Source organism: Aotus nancymaae, unplaced genomic scaffold (assembly GCF_030222135.1).
Source record: "Aotus nancymaae isolate 86718 unplaced genomic scaffold, 86718_ANA_hifiasm-v0.15.2.pri h1tg000031l, whole genome shotgun sequence".
Lineage (NCBI taxonomy): Eukaryota > Metazoa > Chordata > Mammalia > Primates > Aotidae > Aotus > Aotus nancymaae.
In genome coordinates this window covers 3589003-3615040 of record NW_026988444.1, presented here as the reverse complement: position 1 = coordinate 3615040, position 26038 = coordinate 3589003, and the positions used below count along the sequence as shown (strand labels likewise).

The 26038-nt window shown below is 45.8% G+C and overlaps 1 protein-coding gene across 4 annotated transcripts in view; it reads right to left on the bottom strand.

The window, feature by feature from the left end:
* The window catches only part of TRAF3IP1 (TRAF3 interacting protein 1), a 75633-nt gene that overhangs the window by 40006 nt on the left and 9589 nt on the right, over positions 1-26038 (bottom strand). For 2 of the 4 annotated variants that reach the window (XM_012473483.2, XM_012473486.3), the window contains 9 exons: positions 24982-25053; positions 23836-23911; positions 12940-13041; positions 10159-10179; positions 9110-9194; positions 8505-8588; positions 4115-4238; positions 3860-3893; positions 1462-1538 (listed from right to left, as the gene is read on the bottom strand). In XM_012473483.2, coding sequence (XP_012328906.2) covers positions 1462-1538; positions 3860-3893; positions 4115-4238; positions 8505-8588; positions 9110-9194; positions 10159-10179; positions 12940-13041; positions 23836-23911; positions 24982-25053 — 675 coding nt within the window. The remainder of the gene's footprint in view (positions 1-1461; positions 1539-3859; positions 3894-4114; positions 4239-8504; positions 8589-9109; positions 9195-10158; positions 10180-12939; positions 13042-23835; positions 23912-24981; positions 25054-26038) is intronic. The other 2 variants (XM_012473484.2, XM_012473485.3) reach the window with 2 other exon arrangements.

Sequence of the window (26038 nt, the reverse complement as noted above, 5' to 3'; positions counted from 1 at the left end):
AGGACACTTTGAAACACAATCCTAATATGCTCTGCATAAACATCATAGCTATAAAATTTAAACCAATGGACGCTTCAAAGGTGACCTCCACTAGGAGCCTGGAGGAACACATTCAAGGTTTTTGACTGGGTCTCAGAAACACCACCAGGGACACCAGGACCACCCCTCATGCATATGGAAAGGACTATGGTGTATTAACATTCAACAGAAAACAGGCTGTAGAAGGCATTTCTCCTCTCAGCAAGGCAAATAGTGGTAATGTCAGCAAAGCCTCCTTCGACAACATTCCCAGTTATTATTGTTAAAAGGGCTCCCTCTACTGTTAATCTCAATTGTACAGTTCTGATTGGCTATTTCAATCCCATGACAAACTAGGACATGTTAAGCAGAATTATCTAAAACAACCATTAATTCAGCTGCAGAAAAATACATATATGTGTGCATGTGTGTGCACACACCCCCATATATAAAACTTTTTAAAACTGTTGAGTGACTAGGCTAACTATACAAAAAACTCCTGTTTAAAAGAAAAAAATATATTCTTCCTCTTTAAAGTGACTGTAAGAGAAACCTGCCTGTGGCATTTAAGGCACACCCCTCTGGCCCACAGGTGCTCACCCCCATGGCCTTGTGCCCAAAGAAAGGGCAGTGGCTGGCAAGAGGCCACAGATCCCAACAAAATCACATCACACATGTGTAAGGAGGACTGCAGAGAGCCAGGTATAATAGAACACACATTTAAAACCCAGTCTTAAAAACACCGTGCAGCCTCTTACTTTGCAATCAGCCAGGGCCAGGCAGCCAGGCTCTCGGTCTGCAAACAGAACCTGGGAGAATGGACGGGCAAGGCTGGAAGGGGAGAGTCAGGACGTCAGAGCCCAGCAGGCCTTTGGCTCTTTGTTCCTCAGCTTCCCAAGCAAGCCACCACCGCCTCCCAAGACAGGGCTGTATACCAGGCCAGGGAAGCAGCCCCACACAGAGTCTCCCACACTTTATATCCTCCCAACTGGGAGCAGGGAGGAATTATATATATTTTTTTCTTTCTGAGGCGGGGTCTCACTCCATCACCCAGGCTGGAGTGCAGTGGCGCAATCTCAGCTCACTACAACCTCCACCTCTCAGGTTCAAACGATTCTCCTGCCTCAGCCCCACAAGTAGCTGGGACTACAGGCATGCACCACCACAGCCGGCTAGTTTTTGTATTTTTTGCAAAGACAGGGTTTCGCCATGTTGCCCAAGTTTATCTTGATCTTCTGGGCTAAAGTAATCTACCTGCCCTGGCCTCCGAAAGTGTTGGGATTTCAGGTGTGAGCCACCGCACCTGGCCAGGAATAGCATTTAAATATGCACAGACAACACTAATAATGGTAATTTTTAAAAGATGCTTCTAATTTTTAAAAGTCTGTAAATGCATGAGACAGACTGCTAAAATGCCAGTGTTTACGGAAATCATTTCATTACCTTCTCCCCAGGTTTGAGTGACTGCTGCAATTTCTCATAATCTTTCTTAGTCTCCAAAATTTTTTTCACAAGTCCACCTGTTGAAAAATCAGTGATTTTATGTTAAAAGTTGATTCTAAATGGGTGGGATGATGGGAAAAACACTAAGTTTTTATCCTATCTCTTTTTAAACAGTTCCAAATCATCTTTATTTGTCAAGGAGATAGTATACAAGAGTGATATGACAGCTGGTGGTAGAAATTATAAAATTTCAAAGTGTTTCAGGGAAATAAGCTCCTTGAAAAGTAAAAAGCTTTAGAAATAAAACAGATTTTCTCTTTTCAAAGATTAAAAAGGATGTAGATTGACAGCCAAAAATATTGCCATCTATTATGAACAGAAATAAGAATTATGAATTGCTTCTAAGTACTAATACTTCTTTTATATTGGGGCAAGAATATCCCATTTCTTTCAGAATTTACCCAAGGGATAAAATCCTATGGAAAGTGTTTTGAAATAAGTGTTTCACCCAGGCATGCATCAGCCTGGGACTGATTGAATAAAAAAGGTGCATGCACTTGGTGGAGGACCCTGCGGCTGTGAAGAGGAATGGGGGAGGTTTCTCTGCATTGCTGCGGAACGAATGCCTGCATCTACTGCCAAGTTAAAATGAAGAGCAAGATGGAAACAAGTGTAGGTATCAGTAAATACACATGCACATGCATATGCACTTATTTATTTATTTTTCAAATGTAAGTATAAGCCCTATTTTTCACTGTTACCGCCAGGGAGAGGGAAAGTAGAGGGTGGAGGAGACAGGGGTCAAAGCCTCATATTTCTGATTATACCTGGTTTTGTACATCTGACCTTAAAACCATGTGAGTTATCTTACATTAAAAAGGTAAACTCTCATGCCTAAAGACTGAATGCAAAATGAAATAAACTTAGTGATATCCAATTGGCAAGCATGAGCCACTAGAGAAAAAATTGTTTCATAACTTTAAAACAGAGTAATTAACTGTACATCCCTAATAGGATATACCCAACAAAGAGACAGACACATCTACCGAAAAAAAAAAAATCTATAGTTTCCAGCAATCCTATTGCTGTTAAAAAACAGTGGTGGTGTTCTAAAACTGCTGTGTGAGCGTGTGAAGGATCGTAAAGCACGGGACAGCTGCCGTTGCTGGAAGCCAAGCTTTTTGGCAAGACGTGGAAGAGATGCACATATAAAATCAAAGAACGCAGGCAGAGCCCTACAATCCTAAATTGGAATTGGAAATATCAGCACCAAGTCAGAATATACTTTCTTATTTTAAAAAACTATATGCCTGCTTTATGCAGTGAAAATGCCTGGAAACAAGAACCACCCAGAGCAATAAGTAGCCAGGTTCCTTGGAGAAATGAGGCAGTTATGGGGCAGAAACGCCTTGTCCTATGAAAAAACAAGGAAGCTACAAACTGTACTGGGATGTGTCTAAAGGTCCCCAGAAAATAGCTCCAACAGGCTCCTCTGGTCAAATACTGGGCAATCTGAACATTACTAAGAAAAACTGAGAGGGGCTGAAATGAAACACATCCACGATGTTAAAAATCTGTGACTAGGCCGGGCACAGTGGCCCACGCCTGTATTCTCGGCATTTGGGAAGCCAAGGCAGGTAGATCACTTGAGGTTAGGAGTTTGAGACCACCCTGGCCAATGTGGCGAAACCCTGTCTCTACTAAAAATATAAAAATTGCCCAGGCATGGCGGCAGGCACCTGTAGTCCCAGCTACTTGAGAGGCTGAGGCACAAGAATCGCTTGAACCTGGGAGGCAGAGATTGCAGTGAGCCAAGATCACACCATGGCACTCCAGCCTAGGCAAGAGTGAGACTTCGCCTCAAAAAAAAAAAAAAAAGATTCATACAGATACCAAAAAAACCCCCAAAACCAATAATCCCTCATTAGTCACCTGTGATGGGTGCCAGGTAACAAAGTCATGTTGTGGGAAATAAAGGGAAAGTATTCAGCCTGCCTCTTCCACAAAAGCTGTGCTCCTGGATACTCAAACCCTGGTGCAGGGAGCGGGGCTTGCACTACTGAGTTGAACAGCTAGAAAACCAACAATAACATCCAGAACTCGACTTGGGAAGGGCCTCAGAGATCATCTACTTCCACAATCTAATCATACAGATGAGACAAGACGTCATCTGCAGGACACTTCCCAGCGAGTCTGCAGTGTCCAGCAGTGCCCTCCTGCTCCTCTAAGGATGGGGAGCAGCAGTCATTGCCTTAGGGAAATCCATGCCCACAGGGTCCTATGTACTGCCAGTGTGATCCCATTGGTGTGACCCAGACCAGAACCTGGCACACAACAGTCCCTTGCACTGGATCCTTTCCAAGCACACGTGGAGAAGGTGCGTTGCGCCAGGACTCACCATGTTTCTCCTCTTCTAGTTCCACTGCTGCTACCTAAGCAGGAAAGGAAGAGGAAAAAGAAGATTCAGGCTTGCTGAATTCTAAAAATCACGCTGCTGTGGATCTCAAAAACCGAACAACAAAATTAACGAAAGTAGAAAACTAACTGGAAAATTATAGGAAATTTTTGTCTACATAAATCTAAAAGCTACAGTATTAATCTCGATGTAGGCAAAACATGATTATTAAAAACCACCACATTTTGGTTAACTAACCATTTCAATTTCTGACATTTCAGAGAGCTGAGGGGCAGCTTCCACCACAAATTGATCATCCTCTTCATTGTCAGAGTTGTGTGACTCTATAATCACATTTGAGACGGTTTTACCACTCCCTGACCTAAATAAAAAGAAATTAGATTAAATCTGAAACACTCTATCAGTCACACGTTTTCTTCAATCCCAGGCATTTGAAACTGTCAGAGGTCAGCAGAGATGAAGCTAATCACCAACCATCTGAAGAACAGCATCTCAAGCGACCTGCTGAAGCTCAGATGGACTGTTTGCAGTGTCCTCTGTAAGCCCTCCAGGCCTGAGTCCCTTTGAGCCTCACCCGCCACCCCAACCCAGCTTCCCCATGTCCCTGTGCTGCCCTGTGTGTGTGTGTGTGCCCCCTGGTCCACACCTGGCCTCCCGCCCCCAAAGCCTCGTCATGCCCTCTACTGGATGAAGGCCCTCAGGGCCTCCACCTCTCCCCTGACCATGCTCAGTGACACCAGCCTTTCATCTGCTGCCTTCTACCTGGAGGCGCTTATTGCCCTGGGTCACAAACCTCAGGGTAGGGGCCACATTGGGGTCCCCATTGGCAGGGCTGCCCCCAGACCTCTCTTCACACAGCCAGCTGGAGGCCCCTCATTCAACTCCTAGTCATGGTGGCTGCCCTGTGTCCTGGCCAGTGCCATGCACACACTCCTCTCCACCAAGATCTGACCTTCTGGGCAAGTCAGCATCCAACAGCCTGACCCTCCAGCCCCGGACTTTGTCCTCCCTGGTGGTGACAGTCTTCACCCAAGGGCTCTCTCATGCTCTCCAGGGCCATCCACTAGAACTGCCCCAACTGCAGCTGCTCCACTCCTGCTCACGCAGACCACTGTCAGCTCATTTTGCCCAAATGTGAACCCCAGACCCACTCACTCTACGGGTTTCCTGACGGCCCCTCCTGCCTTTGTTCCTTCCCTACACACTCATGCTTGAACCAATCCCCTAACTGCCCTGCCCATTATCACACTGCTGCATGCATGCACACACATATGCACACGCACATGCACACACATGCACACACACACACCCCTCCCAAACCCCTCCCTTGCTTCAGTGCCATGCACAAGATCCAGAGGGAATCTAGACACTTGGGAACGAGCTCTTAAAATAACACCCATTGCCACAAACATCCTCAACTTCCTCAACAGCGTCCTTGAGACAAGAGGGCCTGTGACAAGAGGCTCGTGGGAGGAGCGGCAGCTGCAGCTGAGGGCTGTGGGGAAGCCGTGTCCTGGAGAGCATGGTGGGACAGAGAGGGACTGCCAATCAGGGCAGGCACGAGGGTACAGGTATTTGTGGGGTGGGATGTGGGCCACAGTGGGGACGTCAGCATGGCCCCTGCCCTGAGGTTTGTGACCGAGGGCAGTAAGTGCCGCTGTGGTCCATTCAACAACCATCTGTGTGGCTCCTCCAGGACCAGCCTCACCTTGTACCTGCTGCTCTGTCAGTACCAAAGGAAGCCCGAGCTCCCATCTCCTCATCTATCGCACTCCTTGAGTGAAGGCAGCAGTGTGATAATGGGCAGGGCAGTTCGGGGATTGGTTCAAGCATGAGTGTGTAGGAAGGAACAAAGGCAGGAGGGGCCGTCAGGAAGCCCGTAGAGTGAGTGGGTCTGGGGCTCACATTTGGGCAGAGTGAGCTGACAGTGGTCTGCGTGAGCAGGAATGGAGCAGTTGCAGGTGGGGCAGTTCTAGTGGGTGGCCCTGGAGAGCATGAGAGAGCCCTTGGGTGAAGGCTGTCACCACCAGAGAGGACAAGGTCCAGGGTCGGAGGGTCAGGCTGTTGGACGCTGACTTGCCCAGAAGGTGGAATCTGGGCGGAGAGGAGTGTGTACGTGGCGCTGGGCAGGACACAGGGCCCACATCCCACCCCTCCAACACCTGCACCTCCCGTGCCTGACCTGATTGGCAGCTCTTCTCCATCCCAACTTGCTCCAGGACACGGCTTCCCCACAGCCCCTCAGCTGCAGCTCCGCTCCTCCCATGGGCCTTCTGTCACAGGCCCAGAGGCAAGGTCAGTAATTTCCTTATGCTTGCTGTGTCTTCCAGATCATTCTCACTAGAAACTGCCAACTTTAAATCTTGTCACCGTCAACCCCATCATTGCTACCATCAGCTGCCAACCCCTGGTCCCACTCGATCCTCCCGGACCCGCCACTCTCGCCAACACTGCTCCTGTCTTAACTTGTGATTTCAAGCATTGAGAAATGATCTTTCCCAAATCTGGCCTTTGGTCCCTGAACCGTCCTGGAACGATCCCACCTCCCGCACTCGACACCCACTCCCAGGGTCACCCCTGTCACTACCACTAACAGAAAGCCCCAATCTCAAATCCAAGCGCCCCACTCCTTTACCACCACCACCCATCTTTCCAGCTCACGGCTCTAGGACCGGACTCCAACAATCCTTCCACCCGTCCAGCATCTTCAGTCTCTCAATCCTCCCACCTCCTCCTGACCTTCACCCCCAAGGGCTCCTCCCCCATTCACTGGCATAAATCCCACATCAGTCATGACTGTGGCACTTCCACATACTCTGACTCCTTGCTCTTCTCTCTGGTGTGCTTGCTTGGCACAGCCGAGCACTGTGATAACGGGGCAGCCTGTTTAATCCAGCCTTTGCCCCCATGCCTGCACTGTGCAACTGACCGAGGCTGCACAACAGGCCCCGCCACACCAACTCCTATCTCTTTACACCCAAGTGCACCAGATGCACCAAAGTCAGCTCTCAGTTACAGCCTCCACCCAGGCACCGAGGACGGGCAGCCCGTCCTCCTTTGTGGTGGGGGCCGTCCTGTGCATTGCAGGGTGTTCAGCAACAGCCTTGCCCTAACCCCTTGCCTCATCAGAACACTAGAAAATGTCTCCAGACCAAAGCCCAATGTCCTCAGAGGGGGGTCACCCTGGAGGAAAACCTCTGCTCCAGTCTCTTCACTAGCCAACTCTTGTGCCAGGGATGTCACCCAGCCCCTCTCTCCTCTGATACTCCTCCAGACTCTCTTATGGCTCATAAGAAAAATACGTAGCAGAGTCACCTTAAGAATCTGCACCACATCATGTGCCAACTCCACCTCTGCGCCCGTTCCCACACCCATGCAGGGACTCTGCCCCACCAAACCCCTGCCCCACGTCACCTACATCATCAATTTCCCCTCTCCACTGGATCATTCCCATCATCAGAAAAATAATAACTCCCCTTGACACTGCCTTTCCCTCTTTCTAGTCTTACTCCTTCATTTCTCTTTGTAACAAAAAACTCCTGGAAAACCACATCTACTCCTGCTGCCTCCAATTCCTGCCTCTTATTTTATCTGAAACCCACTCTGATCCATCCTGTCTTGTTTGTCTTTATATTGCTTACGACATTTTTTTTTTTGAGACAGTCTCACTCTGTCACTCAGGCTGGAGTACAGTCGCACGATCTCAGCTCATTACAACCTCCACCTCCTGGGTTCAAGTGATTATCCTGTCTCAGCCTCTTGAGTAGCTGGGCCGACAAGCACAAGCCGCCAGGCCCAGCTAATTTTTGTATTGTTAGTAGAGATGGGAGTTTCACCATGTTGGCCAGGCTGGTCTCAAACTCCTGACCTCAAGCGATCTGCCTGCCTCGGCCTCCCAAAATGCTGAAATTGCAGGCGTGAGTCACCACACCCAGCCTGCTTATAACATTTTGACCATCTTCTGTTTTTCATTTTTGTGCAATTAAGCCCCTAAATTTTCCCCTACTTTTCCCTCAGCATTGTTTTCATGCTTAGAAGTCTTCAATCTAGAAGCCAGGCACAGTGGCTCACGCCTGTAATCCCAGCACTTTGGGAGGCCGAGGCGGGCAGATCACGAGGTTAAGAAATTGAGACCATCCTGGCCAACGTCGTGAAACCTCGTCTCTACTAAAAATACAAAAATTAGCTGGGCATGGTAGGGCATGCCTGTAGTCCCAGTTACTCAGGAGGCTGAGACAGTAGAATCGCTTGAACCCAGGAAGCAGAGGCTGCAGTGATCTAAAATCGCACCACTGTACTTCAGCTTGGCAACAGAGCAAAACTCCGTCTCAGGAAAAAAAAAAAAAAAAGAAGCAAGTCTTCAACCTAGAGATCAGAGAAATGCAGTCCAATACTTTCCCATGGATGTTAAGATTTAATTTTACATGGATGTGCAGCTTTCCTCTTTCACCCATCTGCTAGGTCTGTTGGCCTATGGTGTGAGGCAAGGGCCTATATCATTTTTCATTCCTCGACACTGAGTTTCCAGCACCATCTGTGGCCCCCCTCCCCCATCCCTCAGTGGAGGCACTGTGCCCACGGGAGAACACACTATGTGACCGGAACTGCCCTGTTGAGCCAGCCTTACCTCTCCAGCGGTAACGCTTCCGCGCTGTCTTGCCGTTTGACCCGGGGAGGTGCTGGTCTTGCACTCCCAGGCCGAGGAATTCTTCTAAACCCAAATATCAGAAAACCAAAAAAGGAGTATGAAAGGCTTATACATTTCAAAGTGGAAAATCATCTCCAGGCCATAAGCAAGTGCTAGTTAGGACACACTACTCTGCAGAAGAGGAAGAATGTCCCGTTAACCTAACCAACCAGAAAGTGTCCATCTTTCAAACTACATTTTCAGTCATTTCAAAATACCAAGGAAATAGCACAACTATCATTAATCAAAACATGACATAATTCAGACATAATTTTGAATTCCCCTAAATCTCCAAAATATTCTGCATATGGTTATATAACTGAGGTACAGAAAAATGATCTATTTTTTTTATTAAATAAATAAATTTTTTTAAAATTTTTTCTATTTTTTCTATTAATAAATAAATTTTCTATTTATTCTATTCTACAAGTAATTCCTCATAAGTTAGCTCAAGTGCTAAATAAACAGCAACAAGTAGAAAGAGAAGCATAGCAGCGTCCTAGGTGTGGTCACTGCTGAGGGAAAGGGATTAAAAGCACACAGACCTGATGCTGGATGAAAGCTCATTAGGAATTTCTGGAATCTCTGACACCTCAGTCTTATCTTGGCCAGCAGGTCCAGCGTCTCCTTCTAAACAAATGACAATCAATTAGCAATTCACAAGGGAAAAAAGACACTGACAACTATTTGAAAATTCTATTTGCGTTTGTATTTGCAGTTATTTGCAATCAAATACATTTGTAATTGCAAATACAAATGAGTAATTTTTCCATCAATCATGTTGTTGAAGATAAAACCGATGTCTGATATCTAAGCTTGGTGAAGATTTGGGAAAATGGGCACACTCAAACCCAGGAAATACAAACTGGTTCAACTACTTCAGAAATAAAATTCGAAAGGCAGGCTGATCAACTCCGCACTTAAAGGAAATACAACCCAAGAGGAGAAATGGACACATGTCAAGATATTCACCCATCATCATTGATAGTATTGACAATTAACCGGTAACTAAGTAAATTATGGTACAGTCACATGCTAGTCCCTTTTGTGTGAAACAATTCAGTACAGTAATATATCTAACAATTATATACGTACGCATATATATGCAGAGAGAGAGGGTTCTAGAAGAATATTCATTTAAGTTATAAGCAGTGGAATTATCAGTGCTTTTAAGTTTTGTTCCTTATGTTCTTCTGCATTTTTAAATTTTTCTACATTGGTATGTACCATATTATGTTTATAATCCGAACAAAGTTTTCTTCATTTTGATAAAAAGAATTAAGCAGTAAATAATAAGGCCCAAACTATTAAGACAATTAAGTTTACTCCACTACTTAAAGTAAAATAAATTAATAATTCAGAACATAATCAGAATTTGAATATTAGAACTATACTTTATATTCTGGAAAAAATCCTGAAATGTATTATTTGCAAACTTAAAACATATAAATTAAATTAGGGTAGTTAACATCTGTTTCCATAAACTAAGTTACTTTCACTAATGCACTTCATAAAACATAAATCTTTGAGCCCATGTTTACATTCACAACATGCATCCTGATGTGACACACAGGTGTCTAAGGCCATTCCTCACCTGCATCACTGGCGGAGTCACCTGAAAAAAAAAGCACAGCAGAAAATTAACTTTTGTGTAAGTAAACGTCAATATGGTAAATGATGAGAACAGAGTTAGAGAAAAAGCACACTGTACATAATTGTGGATGTCTGTTAGAAAAAAAGATCATTTCCTCATAGCCACTTTTCTGATGTCCCTATTGCCATTTTGTTTTATTTTCAAAGATAGAAAAAGCGCAAACACATCATGCATCATAAAATAGTATTACATAAAAACAGGACACAGGGGTGTGGAAAGAGCACATCGGAGACAGGAAGTTAACAAGTTCATGAGACAAGAATTGACAAAGCCAGAGCCACAGAAAAGCATCTAAATGCGAGGGAATGACGCAACAGTTTGAACCCGGCCAGCTAAATTCCAGCCTTTCCTAAGACTGGGAGATAGCCAGCAACAGCCCATCTTATAGACATAATCGATATTTTTCCATCAGCCCCTGAAGTAGAAGAAAATCTCCCAGCTCAACACAGGCCCACCTCTGCACCTTCACCCATGATCCTTTTCCTTCAAGTGCTGTGTCTTGGGGACAAATGTGACCTAAACAGTCAAAGTAAATGAGCAGTGGCACCACAGGAGTGGGGTGGATTCAAAACCACAGGTGGAAAATCTCTGTTTCACCCTCTCAAGATGCATGAATGCACTTGCTGAAGAGCGGAAAGCACATGGATTCCCAAGACGGCCCAGAACACTACGCGGGCAGACACAACCCCTCATTTAACACGGCTCCACCCCAGACGGGGACAGTTCACGCAGCCTCGAGAAAGCAGCCTGGGTTATTCTGAGGGTCCACAACCAACAGAGTGAGGAGCACTCCACAGACACCTATAGCTCGTTTATTCACAGGAGGACTTTCCATGAGCATAACAGTCATGAGCTCATAAACGCTGCCCTAAAGAGGGTGGCTCTGGCAGGGAGAAAGAGGCCAAGCTTGTGGATCAAGGGGAACCGGGAGGCTCTAGAGGACCCGATTAGTGTGGGCCTGGGAGCCTCCAGAGGTCACGCCCCACAAAGTGCCACAGCACAGTGGGCAGCCTGGCACCCGCCAGGGCCTAGGGGACTGGAGGGCACAGTGGTTAAGAGGGGCCTAGAGAATGTGGTCCCAGATAGTGACACTAGAAGGGCAGTTTCAGAGATCCCAGCACTCTGGGGCAACAGGGTTGGAGCACTTAGCTCAACCCCCGGTACAGGACTGCTCGGGACCAAGAGCAAATCTTCTCATGGCTGTGTAGCCTGGAGCAAGTGCTTGACAGAGACCAGCGACCTGGGGGTGGGCAGCAGACCCAGTTGCAAACCCCCAGCTCTTTATTTAAAACACCAGGGTGTTGGGGACAGACTCTGGGTCACAGAGCTCATAGGTTCCTGAGAGGTGCAGTTATTCAACCACGAGGCCGATACCCAGAAGGAAAGCGAGCACAGTAAACTCTCTACCTTTCCATGGAGACTTCCAGTCCCCATTACCCAGAACCCAAGGCACCTGCCACATGGCACACACCTTCCTCCCTGAAGCCTGTGCTTCCACGGCACCAGTGCTCTGCCAGCTCCTGCACTCACGGTCTTGTCCCAGGTGACCTCGTCCCCATCCAGGCTCCCGCCATCACCAGTGCCAGCAACTCTCACAGCTCCTCTCTAGCCTGTGCTCTCCCTCCACGCTCCAGGCCGGCTCCTCCAACACGTGCCAGCAGCCCTGGAATCCCTTCTCCCTTCCTGGAGCTCCTCCACAGTCCAGGCCTCTCTCTCTCTCTTCTCTGGACACTCTTTAATCCTCCCTAATTAACATGGCCGCGCATTAAAATCTAAATATCATTATACTGCTCCTCCTAAAGATGTGATTAGCCTCCTGCTGCTCTTCCAATAATGGCTAAACTCCATAAGGAGGCACAGGGACCTGGCTCTGCACTTCCTCTGGGCTGAGCCAGCCCTGCTGCAGCTGCGTCCCAGCTAGGATCCTGGTTTATAAATCCCTTCTGCCCTGCAGGCTCCCTGGGCCACCCTCACCACCCAAGGCCCCTCCTGCCCCAGACTGCCACTTCATCAGATGGTTTCGGTGAATCCTCGAGCCTCATCTGCACCAGGAAGGCAGAAGGCCAGTCTGACTTCACTGGCTAATGCACTCCCAGCCTCAGGGCTGAAATGTCGTAGGCCTTGGACAGGTATTTTCTGTTTGAAGGAATCAACAAACATCAGCCACATCCCACCCTGCCGCTGCCACCTGCACAAGCCTTGGTTCCCTGGGCACTGGCACCCCTGCAGGCCTGTTAGGAGCTCCAAGGCCTTAAAACACAAACACTGAATGGCTATTTTACCAAAGTTTTTTTAGGGTTGAGAAAATTTATGATGAAAGTAAAATCTCACTGAGGTATAATTCAACATTCAAAAAAAATGACAGAAAAATCATGGTGGCCACAGCACCGTGACCATGAAGTGTGGGTGGCACACTGCTTGGCCCATAGGGCTCTCCAAGCAGTGACCCTGAAAATTCAGGGATCACTCATGACACCGCCCGAGTGATGAACCATGCCACCTCCTCTCACTCACGAAACACAGGGGAGCACATGAGTGGGTCTCATGTTATCAAGAAACCACTGTGTTAGATTCTAGTTTATGCAAAAAGCCAGAAGTGAATCACTCGCCACGTTCAGACCCAAGGGAAAGCCCTGAGCTCTGGGCTGTGGCCCTTTGGGAAGAAGGCTCTGGAGGGCTGACTACTCTAGCCAGAAAAGGGCAAAACAGGACCATTCTTACCTTTCTGCTTCACTGCAGGGTCGGGCTCAATATTCTCACGCCGCAGACGAGCTGAGTTATCATCTGAAATACTAGTTGAGTTAATATTAGCTTCTTTTGTTCCTGACATAAAACAGTTTGAAATTAGTCATTAAGACTGTACACCAAAGGGCCGGTGATCAGCGGCTTCGTTAACACAGAGCATGCTCACTTATCTACGTCTTCCCACACTGCAAGTTTACAAAGGATCGACCAAAGGCAGTTTTTAGAAAACATTCATCTAGAATGTTCCTTCCCCATGGGTGGCTCTGCAATTAGGTGAAGAGGAAAGAAAACCCCAGACTGTGAGTGTGCCCTGGGTCTACCTGGGCCAGGAGGCGCAGGCTGTCCCCGCCCCCATTTCTGGAGCTATCTGATACTGCCAGTCTCCACTCGCCTCCCCACTAGAGCCAGACCCAGCAGCTGAGACGCTGCAAGTAGGTGGTTGTTTCAGGAACGCAGGAAGAAAAGAAAAATATTTTGGACACAGTGCACAGTCCTGGACATATTGAAAACCTCCACATACCTGCCTACTAATTACTGACTGATGTTCCAAAGTTTATGAAGACAGAAAAAAATACCAAATACCTGAGAAAATATTTTTGCTATGAAAAACGAACACAGGCTGGGCGCAGTGGCTCACACCTATAATCCCAGCAATTTGGGAGGCTTCGGTGGGAGGATCACTTGAGCCCAGGAGTACAAGACAACCTAGGCGACATAGGGATAGGCAGACCTTGTCTCCACACAAAATATAAAATTTCAAAAACTAGCCAGGCATGAGTACACACACCTGTAGTCCCAGCTATTCAAGAGGCCAAGGTGGGAGGATCACTTGGGCCCAGGAGTTGGGAGATGCAGTGAGCTATGACCACGCCACTATCCTCCAGGATAGCGAACAAAGTAAAACTCTATCAAGGAAAAAAAAAAAAAAAGGCCGAGTGCAGTGGCTCATGCCTGTAGTCCCAACACTCTGGGAGGCCAAAGAAGGCACCAGCCTGGGCAACCTGGCAAAACCTCATATGTACAAAAATTAGCTAGGAGTGGTGGCAGGTGCCTGTAGTCCCAGCTACCCAGGAGGCTCAGGCAGGAGAATCACGTGAGCCCAGGAGGTTGAGGCTGCAGTGAGCCATGATTGTGCCACTGCACTCCAGCCTGGGTCTAAGAGTGAGATCCTGTCTGGAAAAATAGGGGATATAGGGGCCAGGGAAGGGGCTAGAGGAATAGGTTCTAAATTACAACAGGACCCAGAGCTAGAAAACTAGCCCATAGTCAAAGGACCTGCCACTCTAAAAAGAAACTAAGAGACAAAAATAAAACTGGAAAAATGTTCCCTTTCCTGAAACACAATCTTAAAATTTCTTCAAACTATTCAAAACAGCTTACATCAGAATCAACCTGACATTAACTACCAACTGTCTTATTTATAATGTAATAGAACTACACAAAATAGATGAAATATAATTTTATAAAGACATTTTTATCAATCTATGAAAATGTTGCTGACTTAACTAGTCTGATTCAAATAGTTATTTATACTTCATACAGGGTAACCAGAGAATAAACAGGAAATAGTAAGTTCTTAACAACAACAACAACAAAAAAATCAATGTAAGCTTGGCAATTCTAGTTCAAGAAAACACTCTAATCATTTTAAGTTGCATACTTGATTTCTAAGTGTCAAATATTTTCCATACTCTACCATACCCACCACCATCACAATAAGTAAATTATAAATGCATCATCTTCATTCTGTAATTCAGAGACCAATGACACTTTGCACAATTTTACCTTTCCTAAGTTCCAGTGGTATTCTTATGTAAGCTTTACTAAACCCCAGGTTCACACCAAGAGAAAGAACATGAAAACAGACTATACACTCACTAATGATATCACACTGCAGAATCAACTTTTAATCACAGAGAAGGGATTAACCAATCTGTCAAATAATAGCTTTAAAAAAATAAATAATGCACTTATAAAATGAAAATGATGGCCAGGCTCGGTGGCTCACGCCTGTAATCCCAGCACTTTGGGAGGCCAAAGCAGGCTGATCACCTGAGGTCAGGAATTCAAGACCAGCCTGGCCAACATGGCGAAACTTCATCTCTTCTGAAAATACAAAAATTAGCTGGGCCTGGTGGGAGGCTCCTGTAATCCCAGCTACTCAGGAGGCTGAGGCAGGAAAATCACTTGAACCCGGGAGACAGAGGTTGCAGTGAGCCAAGATTGTGCCATTGCACTCCAACCTGGCAACAGAGCGAGACTCCATCTCAAAAATAAAATAAAATAAAATAAAAATGGCTATAAATTGAAAAAAAAGAAAAGAGAAAGAAAGAAACAGGAAAAAAAAAAAAAGAAGAATCACAGCATAAGCACAATCTGTTGTCTGGAACTACCTGGTAACCAACGAATCTTGTAGGTAAGAATGTGAGCCCTGGTTCAAGACTCCCTAGGGTGGAACACTGGTGCTCCCTCTCTCCACGGGCTACACTTTGGTCAGACCCCTCAGCCTTCCTGAGCCTCAGTCTGGTCTGCCTACCTCATAGAGCCATCCTGAGTCAAATGAGATCTTGTGCATAAAGCAAGGAGCCCTGTGTGCCAGCTGGGAGGGGCCAGTCCCCATCAGTCACTGTTATTGAAACTCATCAGACTTAGGCCCACAATACAACTGCAAGAGATCCGTCATTCTGTCAGTGTTCTTCGCAAATTTTAGCTACACTGAGTTAAATGTGATCAAATAGCCAGTGTTTAAAAAAAAGAAAAAAACATTTCTAGGACAAAGAGAATATAGCTTGGGATTCAGATGCTATCAGGAAGTAATAACTGAGTTCAGTTAGACAATACTTTTGTGTCTATGTAGGAGAATGTACTTTTTTTTTAAGCTGCATGTTGAAGTATTTACAAAGTGTTAGGATGTTTTTAACATATTTTGAAACAAGTCATTAAAATATGTAACTAAGGAGGCTGAGGCAGGAGAATTGCCTGAACCCAGGAGGCGGAGGTTGCGGTGAGCCGAGATCGCGCCATTGCACTCCAGCCTGGGTATCAAGAGCAAAACTCCGTCTCAAAAAAAAAAAAAAAAAAAAAAAAAAAAAAAAAAATGTAACTATATGCTGGGTATGGTGACTCATGCCTGCAATCCCAGCACTTTGTGGAATTTGAGGTGAAAGGATCACTTGAGCCCAGGAGTTCAAGACCAGCCCAGGCAACAAAGTGAGATGCCCTCTCTACAAAAAAAAAAAAAAAAATTAGCTGGGCATGGTGACACATGCCTGTAGTCCTAGTTAGTCGAGAGGCTGAGGCAGGAGGATCACTTGAGCCAAGGAGTTCAAGACTGCAGTGTGTTATGATCATACCGCTGCACTCCAGGCTGAGTGACAGAGCAAAGTCCTGTCTCAAAAATATACGTAAGTAGCCGGGCGTGGTGGCAGGTGCCTATAGTCCCAGCTACTCAGGAGGCTAAGGCAAAAGAATCGCTTGAACCCAGGAGGCGGAGGTTGCAGTGAGCTCAGATTGTGCCACTGTACCCCAGCCTAGGTGACAGAGTGACACTCTGTCTCAAGAAATACATATATACACATACACACGTAACTGTACATTAAGCAAAATGGCAAAAATGTTAGAACTAGTGAATCTAGGTGAGAGGTATATGGGCATTAGTTATAGTCTTCTTTCTACTTTTCTGTATTTTTCGCAATAAAAACATTTAAACAATTAAGCAAACATGAAATGAGGAAAACTAAGTAAAATAAAGACCTGGCTTAATGCTCCAGAAAAACTTGGAAGCGTCACACAATTGTAAAGAGAAAAAAGCATAGCTTACAGCTTGCATAACAACTGAAGTACAGGAAGAAATTGTTCATGTTTTGAAAAAGAAATGGATAAATTCCTTGCTGAACTCTTTGAGACAGAGTCTTGCTTTGCCGCCCAGGCGACACGATCTCAGCTAACTACAACCTCCACCTCCCAGGTTCAAATAATTCTCTGCCTCAGCCTCCCGAATAGCTGGGACCACAGGCGCCTGCCACCATGCCTGGCTAATTTTTTGTATTTTTAGTAGAGACAGGGTTTCACCATGTTGGCCAGGCTGGTCTTGAACTCCTGACCTTGTGATCCACTCGCCTTGGCCTCCCAAAGTGCTGGCATTACAGGCACGAGCCACCGGCGCCCAGCCAAACTCTTTAATCCACCCAAAAAATCAAAATGATAACGTAAACCCCACAAATTCTCTGATGATGACCCAGACTATGGGCACAGGGCTCGCTAGGGCTGGGTCGGTCATTGCAACACAGGCCAGCCTTCTTTGACAACATGGACTTTTCTTTGAAGCACTAAGAAGGAAAGGTACTGTGAGGACCGGCTCACTAACCAGACCCAATGACAGTGCACCTGGGGTTCACCCTCAATGAAGAAATCAAGGAACTGTAACAACTGCCAGCAAACTCTGAATTCCAAATGTTAACCATGGCCAGTGCAAGGTAACACCTGCAACTGCGAGGACAAACAACCCAGGCCCGAGCCGTGGCAGGACCCCAGGGGAGCAGGGCCAGGGTTGGGGGAGGAGAGAGAGGAGGGACCATGAATCTCTCCAGAGCCCAGGCTCTGCTCCTGGCCACTGTTCCCAACCCCCCGCACGGCCACCCACCCCTACACCACCACCCAAGGAGAGACTCTGCTCCCCAGCAGGTGGCATCAGGCTCCATCCCTATCTCTGCAAAAAGCTGAACCCAGAACCCATGGTTAGAGTGCGTGCTTCTCACTGCCTGGGCTTGTGCTATCTCACACTTGTGGATATTATCTATATAGTGCTCAGTACCTGTCTGGAGAATGCTTTCAATTTGTTCTAAATCCACTGCCCATCTCAGGATGAGCGCTGTCTCGCCCTGATCCGGGGCTGGCAGTTCAGCTGAGGTGACCTGTGATAAAGCGGGTTAGACCGCGGCATGCCTAGGACGAGCCACCACCTTATGGACATCACCTCCTTCACCCTCAGGCAGGTCTCTTTATGCCCATTTATGATGAGGAAACTGTGGCTCAGAGAACCCACTCACGTGGCTGGCTAAGGTCATGAGACAGGTAAGCAGAGGGTGGGGAGCTGCCCCAGCAGTCTCAGAGATGGGGTCCCAGCTACCCGGATGGGGACTACCAGGAGTCTGCCCCTCAGGCTTTTGCTGCTGCCTGCTGCCCTCTCCTGCGTACAGGACTTCAGAGCGTCTGGGCGTTTCCCCACAGGCGCCTGGGGATGAGGAAAGCTCTCACAGAAAGAAAACATACATCACAAGATGTGGTGGAGCTGTAACATGCATTTCCACGCGGCAAGGGCTCTCTTCAGTGGAAACCCCTGCTCCAACTCAGTCACCTTTTACTGTGCCATCCCATGCTACCGAAGACCCAGATAACTCCTACTTGGAATAAAATAACCACAGATCACCTTTCACACTGCAGCTGCTGTACCAATCACGCCCAATCCTGGAAGTGCCAGCTCTGAGGGGGAACACATGCAAAGAAAGAAAGGTGTACCCATTGGCATTCCAGCTACACTTCAGAATTCGTCAAAGTCAGACAGATACAAGGCAAGTTGGGCCCAGCAAAAATCTTATCTTCCCCTAAAGTGTAATTTTACACTATTTTTTCCTTAAATGCAACTGAAGAATTCGAATATTTCTGAAGAATTCCATCTGTAGTCACAGATGACCGCCGTTACTGATACTGAACCAAGGGCCATCCCCTCTGAGCCAGCAGGATGAGGACTGAAATGTGACTGGCTGTGACAGGCCAGCTTCCCCAGTGCCTAAGAAGCACTTTAAACATCTCTACTGCGAGCATTTTCTAAGTAGAATACAGTAGGGCAGGATGAAGACAGAAAAACCGTTTCTCTATGTCATCACCCACACCACTGTGAAATCCCAGCAGTAAAATTAAGAAACCATTTTGACTGAAATGTAAACATAAGCTATGTACAAAAAGGCATATAATTAACTTAAAGCTGAGTTAATAAAGTTACGTAACTTAGCATATTAAAGCAAGTAAAAAAACCTCAAGTCATTCCAATCTTCAGTACATCATGAAAAAGTCTGATGAACATAAAAGTGTTTAGAATAATTTTTAAAAAATGTATAACTACACTGAGATATAGCCATTCACATTAAAGGGGTAAGGAATTGAAACTAAAGAATCTATTTTTCTTACCAATTTCTGAAGTTGTTGTTTCCTGATTTGGCTCATTATTTATTACAGACACTATGGAGTCTACAATTTTAGCTGAAATATTATCCTCCTTCCTTCCTGACATAAAATAGTTAACAACAGATTAAAATATTGTAAAAGATTTTGTGTTTGGTTTAGTTGGGATTTATAGGGGATATACAAAGGTCACCAGCAAACTGTCTTGTCAACTAAATGGTCAATTCTCAGCCTCCACATGACTCCCTCACATTAGAGCTTGACAAGAAGCCCCTTTCTCCTTCCCTAACAGTTTCTTCCTCTCCAAGTTTTCCTCCAACTTGTTGGCCTTCTGTTTCCTTTGTGAGGATGATCCTCCATCTTTCCTCCTCCTCCTCCTCCATCTTTTTTCTCCTTCTCCTCCTCTTCCTCCTCCTCCTTCTCCTCCTCCTCCTCCCCCTCTTCCCCCTCCCCCTCCTCACCTCCCCCTCCTCTCCCTCTCTCCCCTCCCCCCTCCCCTTCCCCCTCTTCCCCCTCTCTCCCCCTCCCCCTCCTCCTTCTCTCTCCCCCTCCTCCTCCTCTTCTCTCCCTTTCCCCCTCCTCTTCCAACCTGGGAGCCCACAGCAGGCCCCAGAGCTCACCACGCCCTTTCCTACCTACACACTCCCCTGGACTACTTACTGCACAAAGGCCCATGGCTGTAAACATCACTCGTATGCTAGAACTCTCCATTTTTGGTTTTTACCTTCAGTTTCTCCAGCTCTCTCCTATCTCCAAGTCTATACAGCCAGCTGTCTACTAGATGTTTCTACTTGGTTGGTCCACAGCCATCTCAAATTTGTTGTCAACACAGAATTCCTAACAGTGTCACCCATTCTACCAACCAGCGTCTCCTAGAACCTTCCACGTCAATAAAGGCCACCCCCAGGAACCTAGACCCCTCCCAGAATGTATCGCATCTTTGATTTCCTTCCATCTGAACAAGTGGCATCCAACCCATCAGCACAGTAAACCCAAGCTGCTCTCACCACTGGTCTGAACTATCACCTCCTCTCATCTGGATGCCACAGCCCCCTCCTTACTGCTCTGTGGCCTTTATTCCTGTCACTCCACAGTTGTAAAAGGAGGCCTTCTAAAACCTAAGTCAAATCTTGCCTCTGTCCTGCTTAAAACCCTCCAAGGACTTCTATATGCACTCACTGTAAACCACAAAGCTGCTGTGGACAAGGACCAACAGCTCTGAGCCCTGCTTACCGGCACAGTCCCTCCCCTATCGCTGTTCCTCTCTCCACCCAGCCTCACTACTCACACAGGAAAGCCTGTCCCAGCTCAGAGGCTCTGCTCAGAGGCTATGCACACCTCTGTGTCCTCCTTTGCCCAAGTCAGCTCTCTGTCCAGATGTCCTCCCTCAGAGACATCCTCCCTGCTCAGCCCCTCATCCCTGCTCCTCTTGGCTTATTTTCCTTGAAGATTCATCACAAACTAACATGCAAATATGCATCCCTGAGTCATAAATGTCTGCAGAATCAATGAAGTAAGGCTCAAATGGACAATTTCAGCCTGTGATTGACTCAGAATAAGAAATTCCCACCTGGTCAGGGGCAGCCCTGCAGGGGGCCAACAGGTCCCTCTGCCCCTCTCCATTCTGGCCTGAAGGCAGTGTTCTAGAGCTCAGGCCCCAGGACAAGCAGGGCCACACACATCCAACCACCCCTGCAGACTTCCACATGTTCAATGACCAAGCAGAAGCAAAGGACCAGGCAGCAAAGGTTTCAACTCTCAACACTCACTCACAGCCTCCACTATGGCTCACCCAGCTTACCAAGCTATTTCAGGGTATGCTCCTTCTTAGCTTTATAGTGGGAAGAGTTATGTTCTTTCTCAGGGGAAAGACTATTTTCACTGGCTTTAGGGTCCCTTCTTCCTGACACAAAATTGCACAATGAAAATATATATTAAACTTAATTTGTAATGTAAAGCAGTTAACAAACAAATGAAATTAAAATATACTCATTAAATCAAAGCGATCAGCTCTATATGCACTACTTAGGAATAAGCAAAAATTGTCATAATCTTATGCAGAATGCCTTCTGGATTCTGTGGGATTCCAGAATGACTTTAAGAGTCTAAGTATGTTTAACAAACGTGCTCCCCTCACATCCCATAGTAAAGGCTCATTGATCCCCTCGAGCAGAACACAGAGGTCGAGTGTCTCACACACCTCTGGAAGCTGGGCATTTAACCTACTTAAGTGAGGCAGAATGTTCAGGCAGAGTGCCAGCTGTGCTGGGAGACCTACAGTGAGGTCAGTGCCCGGCTAGCAGGAGGGGAAGATAAGGGTTCACTGGGCTGTTGGTAACTCAGGAAAGCTCAGTGTCAAAAAACCCAAAAATGTCTGATAATAAAATCTCTTAAGATCATACAAAAGAACCCTAGAGTACAAGCTCACCAGTAAACACAAATGCAAATATCCCAAGTGATTAGAAAAGAGCAGACGATATAACTGTCTGCTTAGGAAACCCAAAAGAACCAACAGAAGACCTACTGGATTAAGATGCAACAACAGGCCAGGCGCAGTGGCTCACATCTGTAATCCCAGCACTTTGGGAGGCTGAGGCAGGTGGATCACTTGAGGCAAGGAGTTCGAAACCAGCCTGGCCAACATGGTGAAACTTCGCCTCTACTAGAAATACAAAAAATTAGTCAGGCATGGTGGCATGCACCTGTAATTCCAGCTAGCTGGGAGGCTGAGGCAGGAGAATCACTTGAACCTGGGAGGCACAGGTTGCAGTGAGCTGAGATCATGCCACTGTACCCCAGCATGGGCAACAGAGCGAAACTCCATCTCAAATAAAAAAAAAAATGAAGCCACTACATACCAACAATAATCATTTTTAAAATGAGAGAAAATACCATTTCCAAGAAAAAATTAAAAATAAAACAAACCAGCGAGCAACCACTGTGACTAACAGACACAGCCAGGCACATGCACACGTGTTCTCGAAAGAGGGGGACGCCTTCCCAAAACTGAAGTTAGAGGTGTCTAATCTTCCTAACCTAATGAGAGCATATCTTTAACACAAGTCCAATTACATTCTGAGACATTAGTTTGTTTATTTTGCAGGAGTGGAATTCTTTGAGTTGTGAAGTGCTTTTAAAATTCATCTGGAAGAATAAGCAAATAAGATGGCTTAAAACTTTCCTGAAAAGAACAATGATAGGAAACTGATAGTAAAACTAAAACAGTGGAAGTAAAAACCACCACACACAAAAAAGCCGATAACGCAGACTACAGAAGGCATCACAGAGCAGGAGAGAAGGGTTCAATTAATTAGTAACTGATCCTGGAACCCCTGATGAATTACTCTGACAAAACAGATTCAGAGCCTCACCTTATACCATGAATTAAAGAGATAAAATAAAATATTAAATGAAAAAATGAATGATAAAACACAAATCTTCACCTCTCAAATCTCTGGACAGATTACCAAAAGAAAGATTAGAGGCCTCAAGTACCTAACAATTTAACACTTGGGCAAATCAGAAACCAAACCAAATATAATTAGCAGAAACAAACTGGAAAAAAAATAAGAAACACTTATGCAAAAATCGGCAAATTGGCAGATGCCCTTAACATGCAGTGCACATGTGCAAATCAGTAAGAACACGAGACTCCAGCAGCAAGAAGAACCCAGGCAAACGAAAGGACAGGCAGATCAGACAAGCCCAAAACACTCACATACGGCAAAAAGTGCCATTTCACTAGCAATTAACTTTTTGTTTTTCATCCACCAAAATCAACATGCTTTTAAAACAGTGGAGAAGGTGTGGGATGAAGGGCCGTTAAGGGAGAGCAGAAGCCACAATGCCACGCCCTTTGTGCCAGCCACTGCGCTTCTGGAAACCTACCCCAGAGCGGTCAACCAAAAGATAGCAAAGGCTTCTGGCACAAAGCTGGTCATGAGCACACTACTGATTCTTGTGCAAGAGTGGAACCTACCATGTATGCTACCCCACAGAGGCAGGCTGAGAAAGCCTCCTTTCCATACGAGAAATTCCCACTGCTATGTCTTGCCACCCTTCTTTAATCTACACAATTTAGAAAAAGGAGACTTTCTGGAAACTAGTACTGCTCATTCAATATAACGTCATACTTCAATGGAAAATGAGCCTCCAACACCGTGGCCTCCAACAGGGCTTTCCTGCATGTGCCTGGCACTCTTGTGTTAGGCAAGACGATGAGGTACTACCCTTGAGCGAACCACAGGCCAGGCCTGTGTGCTCCCGGCTTTTAGCATGACTTCCATCATCATTTCTGTGGTTTTTAAACACATAAACATTATCCACCTATGTGCTCTATGTCCAACCAGTGTAAGGATTAAATGTAGCCTGCCAAGGCAAAGGACAGAACCACTGAAATGAAGAGGGCTGGTAAGTATTTCCAGAAAATGAAAATTTGATCACAACTTTTAGATTTCAACACAGATCTCCAGCAAAGAGGGCTACTCTGCCCTGATGCCATCAGCTCACACACTTGAGCACACGTGCAGGCGTGTGCAACGGCCACAAATCTGCACTATTTCCACACGCCGTTCATGCCCAGACACAGCAAGTCTGTTTTCCAGCCACAGTTCTTTCCTACTAGATGTTGAGATTAAGGCAAAAAAAAACTAACATCCATATTTTCAGCCACATATATAAGTTTTGCAGTACCTTCCACTGAATTTTTGGATCGCAGCTTTGATGTTTTTGTTGTCAATGACTTGGATGCTCTAGTGGAAATCTCAGTCTTAAAGAAAAAAGAATGAAAAGAAATTAATTGATGTATTACACAGTGATATCACAAGCAGATTTACTTTTCAAGCTCTGCTTGAGGAAGAACAAGTAGGAAATCCAGCAATAGTGCTCGTATGCTTTAAAAACTCAATACAATTAAGGACTCAAGACCTGACAGTATCAATTACAAGGAAACCAAAACCTTTTTTGCACTATATTTAGAATTCCATCTTTTTGTACAGCCCTAGAAAGGTCAGTAACCTACTCACCAGACTTTGAGAAACACTAATGTCTTATCAGATGTGCTTACGAGGACTCTACTCCTGTTGCTATATACTTAATTACTTAAATGCACTTGTAAGCAACTCTGAAGGTAAAAATTTACACGTATTTTAAGCAGAACCCAAATCAGAGAAAACAGCATATCCTAGTCCTCCCTCCACTGACACAGTGCCAGTCTGACCACCTCTCTCTCCTAATTGGCCTTCCAGCCTCTGCTCTATGCCTAACCCATCTCCCCTGCAGCCTACTCAATACTTCCTGAAATGCAAAACTGGATTACAAAAGTTGGTTTAAACTTCTCAGTGGCCTTTACTGCTGGGGATGAGTCTAACCTCCACAAGATGGCCCACGTGGAGATGATGGGCTTCTACCGTACCCAGCCCCAGTCCCAGAAAATGCATGATAGAGTCCTGAACAGGCCAAGCAGAGGTTGGAGGGGTCCCTCCCACTGGACCCGTCTGCCTGGTGACTTACAACTCTTCCAGATTCATCCTGAATGTCACCTCCCCCTTCTCCCCAAACTGACAACCCTATCATACCAACATCACACTTGTCATATAAAAGCATAAGTAAACCCAGGAGCGCCCCACAGAAAATCAGAGAATACACACACCCATCTATTTTACCAGGAGGTAAAGCATGTAACAGATTACTTTTACAACAAAATAAAATGGACCTATTATAGGTAGGCCCAGACCATGCGCTCCTTCCATGCCTCAGTGGACCAGGGGAGGACACAGCATTCACCATATCCACACAACTACAAGTTGACATCTCTTAAGGTTATTTTTTAAAGTTTACCTCTGTTTCAGCCTTGGAGTCTTTAAAAGTTCCATCTGACAACTTTTTAGACATCTCCCCTGAGCTTGCTGACTATTAAAAAAAAAAAATCAAACTTTAGAATTATTCAAATCCATAATATCTAAAAGTACATCAAGATATTTTCTGTAACACTGACAAAGAGTGAAATCATTCTTCCCATGAGAACATCTCATCACCACTCTGATTAGCCACCACTGTTATTGCTGCCTGGATTCCCCAAGAGTCTTCCAAGCCAATGGCAGGGAAATCTCTTCCTGTAAGGGCAGAGTAGGTGGGCAAGGACTTCAAACACTCCTGCCTCTCAGGAAGCTACATGGAACACAAATCCCTATGACATGCCAAACTTCCTGGAAACATCCCAGTGAAACCCAGAAGTGAGGGAAAGAACGAACACCCACGGAGAAACTGCTCCTAGTCGCCTCTGCTGATCATAAGGTAACTTTATCAATAGAATGGGGCAATTCTTCTTAAGCAAAGGCTTCAGACTTTAAGTGAAGAACGCATTCTCATAACATAAACTACATAAAAACCATAAGCACCATCTCATCTCATGCCTTAAATCAATTCTCTAAAAGATACATTTCAGAGTAGAAGGAGAACAGATTATCTTCACTGAGATTTTCCTCCAGGAAGACTGAAAAGCAAAGAATGCCTGTTCAATATTTTAACAATTCAATGTCCTCATAAGTTAATTATGAAGGTATCAGATTGTATCAGCAGTAATTACCCATGACTGCAGGCTGGGTACTGCACACATGCTACCCATAAAAGAGGCAGTTAAGAGAGGGGCCTGGGACCCCCACAGGGCCAGTCTAACCTAGCACCTGGCCACTCAACTGCACTCTTAATTTTCCGAGTGTTTTCATATCTACTATTTCACCTCTTCTTCACAAAAGCCCATGGGGTAGACTACAGTCTCACCACCCTTTCTACTAGACAGAAATAAAATGGGGAAGAGAATAAAGAATGACTGAGTTCTAACCAGGGTTAGAACATAAGTCTCCTGACTCCCCAGATCAGACGTGACTGAAGTCCC